The 11,392-nt window shown below is 42.6% G+C and overlaps 1 protein-coding gene across 3 annotated transcripts; it reads left to right on the top strand.

Annotated features, from left to right (window-relative positions):
* The first annotated feature begins 2,487 nt into the window (after positions 1-2,487).
* Positions 2,488-9,309, top strand: fam131aa (family with sequence similarity 131 member Aa). Of its 3 annotated transcripts, none has more exons than XM_019892833.1 (6): positions 2,488-2,694; positions 4,207-4,318; positions 4,420-4,596; positions 7,169-7,318; positions 7,452-8,426; positions 9,040-9,306. In XM_019892833.1, exons 2-5 carry the CDS (start codon positions 4,228-4,230, stop codon positions 7,778-7,780), a joined length of 747 nt encoding a protein of 248 aa, XP_019748392.1. In that variant the 5' UTR covers positions 2,488-2,694; positions 4,207-4,227; the 3' UTR covers positions 7,781-8,426; positions 9,040-9,306. The 3 variants fall into 3 exon arrangements, with proteins under 3 accessions (XP_019748392.1, XP_019748393.1, XP_019748391.1); XM_019892834.1 differs by lacking the exon at positions 2,488-2,694 and adding an exon at positions 2,974-3,057 and having other exon boundaries at positions 9,040-9,309; XM_019892832.1 differs by lacking the exon at positions 2,488-2,694 and adding an exon at positions 3,709-4,129 and having other exon boundaries at positions 9,040-9,309.
* Positions 9,310-11,392: the final 2,083 nt, after the last annotated feature.

Here is an 11,392-nt window from a genome sequence, read left to right as displayed (position 1 = left end):
TTTTTTTTTTTTTTTTTTTTTTTTTTTTTGAGGGATAGACTCAGAAAACAATCATTTTCTCCTCTCTTCCCTCTCTCTTCCTTCTTCATTGTCCCCCCTTCCCCCGCCTCACCGGCCTGCTCTCTTTATGAAATAAACTTCGAAAGTAATTCAGCAGGATAGCTCATGCAGGTTGTGACATGTTCCCGCCACACCATTAAGAAATTCACCACACTGCAGACCGACAGACTGTTTATTTTTTTTTTTTTTTTTCCTTTTTGATCTATGAGATGATTGTCAGTAGTGGGTCGCCCAGCATGACTGAAGTGCGTTTTAAAAAAAGCGACATCGCATGGTCGGGTGGCTCCGCTTTTTTTTTTTTTTTTTTTTTTGTCTCCAGAAATTCCTTGAGGGGTGGGTGCGCTTTTTCTTGCTGGGATTTTAAGAGGACAGATGCACACAAATAAGGTGTGATCTCAATGCTTCCTCGTCATCACGCCGACTGACTCTTGGTCTTTTTACCTCCGCTGCGGAGGGACACTTCACCGAACCCAATCGCCATTAAAACTTGAAATCTACAGAAATCGACTTGATGCATTATAGAAAGTTAAAGCAGAAAATATCCGGAAGCCTTTTTCTACATCAAGTGGGAAACTCCTTTCTGGAGCATTCTGTAAATATATACTAATTAAAAACTTGTTTTGTTTTGTGGTTATTTTTGAAATAACAGTTGTCCGGATGCAGAGAGGTGCTTTAGATAATCCTTTGATTATTAGTTTTATTGGAATTTTGTAAATATATTTTTTTGCTTTCTTTATTTAAGAAATTCTGGCTTCTTTTGCATCGGAAACTGGAAAGATGAGGAACATTGCAAATAAAGGACTTATTAAGTTGCAGTGAATTTTTTTTCCCCCCCAACCTTTTCAACCCGGTTCATGTTGTCCTCGACTGTTCGCAACACTCCACTTGAAGAAATTTCAACGTGCCACGGTCTCTTTGGGGTTATGGAATTTACAAGATGATGTTTGTAGTTTGACAAGAGTTGTATGCTTTCAAGATAAGTTGTGTAGTTAAAATTAGAAGATTGAATTAACATTTTATACTTTCGAGAAAAGTTAGATTTTAGTGTTATAAGTTGTATACTTTGAAAAAGTTCTTTAACATACTTTTTTTCTTGAGTAATATCCACCTTTATTCTCAAAGGACTTTCAAAAATTTTTGTACCAAGTTCTAATGTGAATTTTATCCCGATATCAAATTTATCACATTATAATGCTGACTTTATCACATCATGGCAATTTATCACCTTATGACATCGCCTTTATCTTATGTGAAATTTATCATGTTGAAACATGAAATTTATATTGTTAAAACACAAGTTACAGTGCTGTGAAGTAACATTTGCCCCCCCCCTTCCTCATTTCTATTGTTTGCATAGTTATCACATGCAAAGATTTCAGTTCATCAAACCAATTTTAATATCACGCAGACAACCCAAGAAAATATAAAATGCAGTTTCTAAATGCCAATTTAATTTATTAAGGCACAAAAATAATAATCCAAAACTGCCTCTCCCTCCCCCTTGTTAAATCACGAAGTAACATTGACGAACAACAGTTTTCTGAACGCCGAGTTCAATTTCACAGGCAACACGGCGTCGCGTTTGTTGAATCAAGACATCACATACATATCTGCCAGACAAAGTGAAGTAGGCTCCAAGCGCTCCAGAAATAAACGCATCATGCCACAATCCAAAGCAGTTCAAGAATAAATTAGAAAAAAGTTTTTGAAATCTATCTTCCTGGAAAAGCCATCTCCGAGCTCCAGCGAACCATTGTCAGAGCCTTTATCCACAAATGGAGAAAACCGGGAACAATGGCAATAATACTTGGAGTGGTCGACCCCAGAGTGTGACCACGACTCATCCACGACTTTGCAAAACAACCTAGAAAAAGACATCCAAAGAACTCCAGACCTTGCTGGCCTGGTCAGTGTAAAATTTCTCACGTTATACATCAAACGTATCACGTAAGTAACATCGGTTTCATCACGTTCTAATGTAAAATTCATCATCATGATGATACAGAACTTTTTTCGGTGGCGCGGGGGGGGGGGTTGTTTTGGGGAGTAATAGTTTTACGTGCAATACTGTTGTGTGCGTTTTTTGTTTTGAGGGATTAAAAAAACGTAAAAAAAAAATCAGTGTCTTGATGACACTGGAACAGATTATTACGTTTCCATTCATTTCAATGGGGAAAGACACCACCGCGTGCGTTTTTATGTTTTCTCTTCTTGTATGTCGCCTAGTTGTCTGCCTCCTGTTGAATGCACCGAGCAGAGCCTGCAAATTAAAAAAAAATATATATATACATATATAGATAAATAGAAATAATGCCCGCATGTTGGGGGGAGGGGGCTACAAAGATGGGGTACCGGAGGGGCGGGTGTGACACCGCCTTGATGACGCTCGTCATATCGGGAGACATTTGGCCACCCGAGCGATCCTTGGTACCTCCTCGTCATTCTCTTCATCCACCTCCTCCTCCTCCTCCTTCCGTGTTGGACATCCGACGCCGGAGTGACTGAAGATGCTCTTTGCCGCGATGGCGTGACGCGCGTGGACCGACGCGCTTTTTTCCTTCCTTCGAATCTGTTGATCGCCTTTGGGTTGGACGCCTTGCTCTGCATTAGGATGAGCGATGATGTGATTTACAGGTATACGTAGTGCACGAATGGACGGCAAGGCACAAACCGAAGCTGAGTGCATGTTCGTGTGTGTGTGTGTGTGTGTGGGGGGGGGGGGGGACAGAAGCGACATTTCTGCGTCCCCCTGCCTTGTTTTTGCGACGAAACTCCATCGTTGCAGGCCCTGACTGTCACTCGTGTGCAGTGCTGCGGTACTTGAACGCACCATTTCATAACATAGGAGCCGTCTAGCCCCCCGCCCCCTCCCGCAGCCGCCTCTGACTCGCCCCCGCAAGGAGGCTGCTCAGGCCGGCTCACCTCGAACCCACTTGTTGGTCCTCCGCCGTGGTCGGCCGCGCGTGTGCGCGTGTGATTTCTAGGACACTTTATTTGGTATACCTGCACTCTCCATTATGATACCCATTGCGACAATAATGTTGGGTTTTTTTGGGGGGGGGGGGGGAAATAATCATTTTCAAATGTATTACCGTGGTTGCGCTGCATTACAATGAGAGTTGTGACCCTCTCGTGCTTTTCAAATAATGTACAGTATTCGCTTCCTCGATATCCAATTTAAGTGGACTCGTCGAATGACGAGGGCGCTCTCGTAGAACGTTTCCACGACTGTATGACATTGCTGCACGACTAGTAAGATAACTACATGTTACTCATGACGCAAAACTGTTGACATCTATGAAAAACTAGTTCAGCTAGTCAAGTACTACATGTTAATAGTCGAATTTTAGAATGGCACAATTAGCACTCGTAGCACGCAGCTGTCAACTAGCGCACTGCGTCCTCACCTGTAACAATCAGCGAGTTTGTCCTACTTGTGCTACGATGCTCTCTTCTCCTCAATAGTAAGAAAAGTGTAACTGTAACCATTTTGGGGGCTTATTCATTGCTCGTGCTATCTTTCAATATGTTTATAAATGTGTTTTTATTATTTTAAGTCTATTTCAAGACCTTCAAGAAAAATAAGTGCCGTTAAAGGTGTCCAAAACATGCCAAAGGGAGTGTTTAAATAGGGTACTTCTATATCGCGGATTTCACTTATTCTGCGGGTGGTTGTTATTTTAGATCGATTCCCTACTAGTGTTTGGGACTCACCCGGTGTAATTTGTCATTTGACATTAGCAGGTCCCATCCCTGGTGTTCACCCAGCATCCATGATGTGCACGTTGGGTGAGGTAGCAGTATTGCTTTTAATCGGCATTAGCAGCTGCGCGGTGGGCCTGAGCTGCTTACTACACAACATATGCTTGCCCCTCACCTCCCTGCACTCTGACCTTTGGGCAACCACTTGGCTGGCTTAACAAGCAAATGTAGGGCAGGGCCAAAAGCTTTTCAAACACACCAACCGGTTGTTTTTGGCGCGTAGTTGTTAGTTTTACTGAGACGCCGCATCTGCGCTATGAGGCTGAGGTCCAGGAGTAGCGAAAGGAGGTGGCTCGACGAAGATGAGGTCCACAGCGGAAAGTTTTGGTTTTATTTTGTTTTTTTGCCTGATTTGTGATAATGACGCGCTGTTGTGATTTGCAGGTGAAATTCGAGGAGAGTGACATGATTCCAAAGTCAGGAAAATCTCCGGCGGACACGCGGAAAAGTGTGGGCATCCATGAGTTTGCGGCGCTAGCTAGATCGTCCCTGAATGGTAAAAAAAAACAAATTTTCATCACAGAATCATATTTGGCAAACAAGCAGCTCAGAGAAATACTGAATTTATAATACACTGTGTTCCAAACACACATGCAGGGATCTCTCAGGCAGTGAAGGACCATGTGACCAAGCCCACCTCGCTGGCCCAGGGTCGGGTTGCCCACCTCATTGAGTGGAAAGGTTGGCCCAAACCCGTCGACCCCCCCCAGGCGGCCCACTTCAGCTCCTACTGCCACCTGAGCGAAGTCGAGAAGGAGGCTCGCTTCGCCGCAGGTACCGCACGCACGCACACGCACGCACACACCCGCTGCAAACAGACATTCACTCGTTTTACAATTTTGCATATTTGTAGTTTCGTGCGAGTGTCTAGAGATGAGCCCTTGCACTATTGCGACTAGCAAAAAGACTTTTTTCTTCTCCTGGCAGTCACATGAACTCTATTAAATTAAAAAAATTAATAAATTAATAGCAATTTTAATAGCAATACATTTAATATTGTTAATATTTGTGATTAAAAATCCAATTCATGCACTATTTTATGTATTCATTATTCCGATTCCAATTAGAATACACTATTTGGAATTGTATTTGTAATGAATAAGCTATCATTTTCAAATCTGAACTTGTAATAATGGTTATCTCATACATGAAGTTGTATGCCACCTAATCTATTTTAAAACAATCAGTGAATTCAGTCCTTCAAAATAAGAATGAATGAATGTAATAGTACCTTGTGAAGAGTATAATCAATTAATTTGAATTACTTCCCCCAACATTTTTAGTGTGACTATCCAATCCATGAAACACATTTAGAAGCAGTACATGCGTATTTGCGTTTTATAAATCATTTTTCATTGTACTTAAATGCACTCACCATTTTCTAAAACACATCCACAAATAAAAAACAAAACAGTCGCATCACCCACATTGACATTGATGCGAATAAAATGTTTAGCGTCATGCGTACTATAATATCCATGTCTAATTTCTCCAAAATCACATCCATTTCTTCATTTATTTTTAAACAAATATTATCTTCTTCTGTAACATTTCTGTTATTGTGTCATGACCAAAATACAGACAATGACATATTTCCGACCAATATTCTGCACAGTAGTTGTTGTCGAAATCACACGCTAACGCAGTTCAAGGTGCAGCAAATATATTTGGAATCCGCTGCAATGCCTTGAGCATGAAAGTAGCCGGCGGCGGTGTTTGATTGCACCGCGGCACGTGCATCCTTTAACTTGGTCGGGTTTATCGGCGGCACCATCTGGCACCTCCGACCTTCTGTCAAGCACCTAATCCCCCTCAAAGTCTCCTGGGAGCAGCGGGGGCCGGTCTTGGTGGCAGCGGCTGTCTCGGCGAGAATCACTTGTCGTCGCCGTCATTGTTGTTGTTGGTTAGCCGTGACTCATCCTCGGCCGTGACGTTAGTCGCTTAGAGGAAAGTGGCAGCGCTTATCTGCAATCAAAAAAAAAAAAAACTTGACCGTGTTTCCTTAACGGTGACTGAGCCAAGGCACTTCTTTTACAAGAGCAAAATACTCTTAAATAAACGCGCTCCCCCACAAAAGTAGAAAATACTGTCCACTCTATTCCATTTGATCAATTAATTATCGTATTGTATACGTTTAAAGAAAGTACATATAATAAAAACAATAAAAGAACAGTATTTGTGCATTTAAAATACTGTATATTGTTCCTAGAACTTTAAATTGGGTCAATTTGACCCGTAGTATAACAGCAGGACGACAGTAAACTCTGCTAGGGAATCAAAATGAGTCTGTGGGATTTTGTTGTACATTTTAGAAATATGTATGTTTATATTACTAAACTTTAAATGGGTCAGTATGACTTGTTTGAAACATTAAAATGGGTCAATTTGACCCACAGTCTGACAGCGTATTAAATTGCTCCTCAGGATTTCTTCCTTTAATAACAAAAAAAAACCCCACAGTGATTTGTTTGGATTTTTGTGACAGTTTATACAAATGTATTTTTCAATCCATCCATCCATTTTCTGATCCGCTTAATCCTCACAAGGGTCGCGGGGGGTGCTGGAGCCGATCCCACCCGTCTTCGGGCAGTAGGCGGGGGACACCCTGAACCGGTTGCCAGCAAATCGCAGGGCACACATTGACGAACAACTTTTTAGAGTGTTCAATCACCCTGCCATGCATGTTCTGGGAATGTGGGAGGAAAGCGGAGTACCCGGAGAAAACCCACGCAGGCCCGGGGAGAACATGCAAACTCCACACAGGGAGGCCGTAGCTGGAATTGAACCCGGTATCGCTGCACTGTGAGGTTGACACGCTAACCACTGGACCACCGGGCCGCCCCAAATGTATTTTTAGATTTTTTAATTTAATATGGGTCAATATGACTTGCTTTAAGCTTAAAAACGCGTCAATTTTACCCACTGTATAGCAGTGGGGCGAAGTGTTGCTTAAGATAAATAACAAACGAAACCCCCCCCTCCAAAATGTAAAGAGTTAGTTGTGGTTATGTGGCAATTTAGATTTTTAAACTTCAATATGGGTCAATATGACTTGCTTAAAATTGGGTCAATTTGACCCTCATTACACACAGTGACAATTTGTTTCCTTAACATATTTTCTACAGTGAAATGTATCACATTGACCTGGTTTTTAAATAGGTCAATTTCACGAGCAGCGTTAAGTACCTTTTTATAGATTAAAAAAACAAACAAACACTTACTGGAGTTTTAAACTGAACACCTCGTAAATTTGAACAAGTTCATACTTGGAAATGGGTCGATTTGACCCGCAGTAGGTCTAAGCTCCAATAGGGGACCGACTTGACTCAGTTGGCTTTCCCCCAAGGCGTGGCCGAGCAGTTTGCCATCGCCGAGGCCAAGCTGCGAGCGTGGGCGTCGGTGGACGAGGACGACGCGGACGAAGAAGAGGAAGACTCCAACGACGAGGACCCCAAAGCGGGCTCTCCCGCCGACTTCCCACCTCACAGCACAGCAGGTACCCCCAAAACCCAAAAGCCTTTCCGCCTCATCTACCGTCATTCCGCCTCCGTCACTGATCAAATCCCGCCTTGCCATCTCTTCCAACCGCCCATCCACGTAGGTTTTCTGACTCTTTCCTCCTCCCTTAGACTCCACCACATCCGATCCTCCCTGCGCAGCGCCGGTCCGGTCCGAAGGGATTTCTGAGGGGTGCGGCGGCGGCGAAGTGTGCGTCCACCACAAACCCGAGTGGAGGTCCGGTCGTTTCGATTCTTGCTACTCTACCTCGCACTCTGAATCTCCCGGAGAGGAGGAAGAGGAGGATGAGGATGAGGTGTTCCACGAAGCTCGGGCGTGGAGCTCCGGCCTCTTCCCGTTGGACCGGGCCTCCTCCGGGGTGGCGTCCCTGGACGAGGATGACCAAGACAACCAGGACCAAGGAGGAGACAAGATGGAAGAGAAAGAGTATTTGATGTGATGTGTCGTCCATGTCGTTGATGGTGGATATGACGTCATCTGTTCCGCTTTGGCTTGTGTCCCTTCTCCTTGTTCTTCTCTCAAAGTCTTTTTTCAGGCCGAGAGGCGCCAACTGATGAATTGCGAGCGGAACGTCAATGCTGTCAGTTTTGTACAGTTTTTGGTGTCAAGTGTTGCTCTGGCGTTGTTTTTTCTATGGAATATTTTGTAGTGTTGTATTTTATGGAGGTTCATGCTGTGTCACGTGGATGTTGACTTGATACTTGAATGTCCTTGCACACGTCAAAATATAAGGTGACTTTTTCTGGAGGGAACGCGCGAGTCTTGTCGTTTTGTTTTTGTTTTTTTTTTTTTCCTAGGCAGCTTCCAACCAACCTGGCAAACGTGGTTCTCAATTTAAGGAAGGGGTCCTCGTTTTCTTGTCGATTAGACAAATTAGTGTTAAGTGGCTAATTGTTCAAATGAACATAAAGGGCCAAGTTACTGTTCAATTCTGGGCAGGGGTCCTTGTCACTTTTTTGGGGGTTGGGTCAAGTCAGTTGGTGAAACTAGTGTTAAGTGGCTAAATCGCAAAATGCACGTCAGTGGTCTGCCATTGAGGGTTTTTGGTGTGCATCCTCTTGTGATAGACATAACCTCCTAATTAAGTGAAACGAGTGTGAGGGACTAATTTTTCAGACAAGCATAAATGGTCAAATTGATCCAAAAATAGCTGCTTTGAACTAAAATATTGACTTGGTGGAATCAAGGCAACGGTCCTTGATACTTTTTGGTGTGTCCAGTGATGATAGACATGTCCACCAAATTTTGTGACTGGGTAAACTGGTGTTGAGGGCAACTTTTTCCACATTTGTGAGAATTGTCAAAATGACCCCAAAATGTGTGAATTTAAGGCGTTGTTGCGTGCAACAAAATGCAAAATGTCAAAGTGTTCAAAACAAAACGGCCAACTTCCTGATTCAATATGGGGTATGCGTCCTGTTCTGCTAGACAAGCACGGCAAATTTCCTGTTGATTCGTGAAATTAGTTTATCGTGCTGGAACTTTGTTCTAACTTTGATGGGTGCTACTGAGTTAGTTTTAACCATTCAGGGACAGCGGGCACTACAGTGGACAGTTTATCATGTTATCAGGTTACAGGTTATCATTATTGGTATCGGAAAGGGTTAAGGCATCATGACCTCTCCAATTCCAACTCGTGTACAGTACACGCATCTGCTAAATGTGCTGCATTTTTCAGCACAATGAGGCCTCCAAAAGGAAAATAAATCTCCAGAGGAACGATAGTAAACAACGACCCCAACCTGGTTATGAAACAATGACAAAAAAAAAAAAGAGCCAAGACAACTTAATTTTTTTTCCCAAGGTGCTTTTTGTTGAAACCAAAGTCAGTGGCTCATGTACAAAAAACATAATTCATGTTCTCCAAAAAATAACAATGGCTGTTTGACTCCGAACGTGTCCTGGCCTCCGTCGACATTTGCATGTATGTTGTATGTACAAAAGCATATAAAGGGATATCGTGTACGACAGACTTATTGCTGAACTAGATACGCTGCAAACCAGTTTACATTGAACCGTGTGCGTGTTCTCTTCTCGGCCCGGGCACTACGTCACATTCTACGATGCAAACAGATTCGCGGCACACGGTGACAGACGTGAAGTGAGCCTGCGACGTGAAAATATGGCTCCAAAAAATGCAAGCGATACAGGCTTGCTTCCATAATTTGACACGGACTCACAATTTGCTTCGACAACATGGTATGTGCTTCTTAGTTACATAACACTGCATTCAAGGCCAGGCTGGATTATACATGTCATATTCTTGGTCATATCACATAATAGAAGAGTAGAATATAGTCATGTGCACGTCGCCGTATGTTTGTGTGGCGATACAGTGGCAGTTTATACGGTCGTTGCCCTTATAAAAGCCACCAGAGGCTGCCAATCGAAAGCCGGTGTGATATTTACAGTGTGCTTCACGCGTATTCCGAGTCCCGTTCTTCCACTTGTGCCGTATTTTCCCCACTAAAAGGCGTACTGGATTATGAGGCGCATTTTCAATGAATGGCCTATTTTGTAATTTTTTTCATACATTGGGCGCATTGCATTATATGTTGCAATCTACAATGCATCCACCAGATGGAGCCACGCTCAAGGAAACACCAAGAGAACGATCAGATGTCAGTAAAACGTATATCATAAAGCAGCGACACGTTTCACTTAACCAACAGCAAGTTATAACATTGACTCGTTAACGTTGAACTCTCTTGCCGCTGCTCTATTTCCGTGTTCAACTGCGTAACCGATCGCCTTAAGTTTGAACTCTGCGTTGTCAGTATGTCTCGAGCAAGGAGCCATTTTGGGGGTCGACATATTACCGTAATAACCATACACAAGGGGCATCGGATTTTAAGACGCGCTGTGAGCTTTTAAGAAAATGGAAGGCTTTTAGGTGCGCCTTTCAGTGCGGAAAATACGGTACTTGCAAGTGGTTGTTGTCTGCCCGGCCTGGTGGACCTTTTGGAAGCTGCCGTTCTTGTCAGTAATTATGATAGAGAGACAGTGAGGATTTTTTTGGGACTGGCAAAAAAAAAGGAAGCAAAGGAATATTTAGGGCCACACTGAAATTTTTTTTTTTTTTAAATTTACTGCAAAAACTATAACTTTATTCTCATAGTATTACACCTTTAAGCTCGAAAACATATGACAGGAGGGTGATTACTTTTTCTTTTCATTGTGGCCCTAATATCCCTTCAGAGTGGACAAGCACTTAAAAAACAAACAAACAAAAAAAAAACATAACATTGTCACATAAAAGTCACCCAAGGGGTGAATTTGCTAAATCCCTTTTTTTTAAACTGCATTATTACCTTTTTGTTTATTGCATATCCGGTGATGAATAAGCCAACACCACTTTACAAATATATACGTACTGTGTGATATTATTTACAGCAGACTCTAGAATAGAACCTCTCCTACAATATGTGAGCCCATTATGGGGATTTAGGTAGTTAACAGCTCTGTGCTTTGCTCTCCATTAGGGCGCACGCCACTCATTTGTCTGTACACAGGCAATAAACGCGCGACAGGAGATATGTCAAGACGCAACATGCTCCACCTGCGGCGTCCATAAACATGATGATGATGTCCATGATCTATAACCATGGAATATGAGAACAAAAGTAATGTCGGGATTTGAAGCAGGCATGGGGAACCTTTTTTTTTCTTCTTCTTTTTAACAGTTGCATCCTAATAAGATACTCAGAGATTCACAACTCAGAGTGCAACATTTTGTGATTTAAAAAAAAAAAAAATTTTTTTTTTGAAGTTCCGAAAATAAATGTGGGCTAAATATTGTGCCGTGGGGGTTCCCCGTTCCTACTTCACACTCATGAAAAAAAAAAATACAGCATCGATATGAGGTATCACCGTACAATCAAAGGTATATGGTACTCGACAAAATATAACACGCTGCCTCCTACTGGTGTGGAGTGCAGATAGAGATGGCACTTTAAGTAAATTTGGTGGTTCTCAAAATGGGGTTCGAGACGCCGGTGGGTCCTCAGAGTGGAAACTGAAGGTCTGCAAAATTATATATACTGTGTATATA

This window comes from Hippocampus comes, unplaced genomic scaffold (assembly GCF_001891065.2).
Source record: "Hippocampus comes isolate QL1 unplaced genomic scaffold, H_comes_QL1_v1.1 scaffold255, whole genome shotgun sequence".
In the NCBI taxonomy this organism is placed as follows: domain Eukaryota; kingdom Metazoa; phylum Chordata; class Actinopteri; order Syngnathiformes; family Syngnathidae; genus Hippocampus; species Hippocampus comes.
This window is presented reverse-complemented; position numbering and strand designations above follow the sequence as displayed.

Coding starts and splice junctions, on each gene's coding strand:
- fam131aa (XM_019892832.1), top strand. CDS start 4,079: ATGAGGCTGAGGTCCAGGAGTAGCGAAAGGAGGTGGCTCGACGAAGAT. Junction 4,319..4,419: donor AGCTAGATCGTCCCTGAATG/GTAAAAAAAAAC, acceptor ACACACATGCAG/GGATCTCTCAGGCAGTGAAG. Junction 4,597..7,168: donor GGAGGCTCGCTTCGCCGCAG/GTACCGCACGCA, acceptor CTTTCCCCCAAG/GCGTGGCCGAGCAGTTTGCC.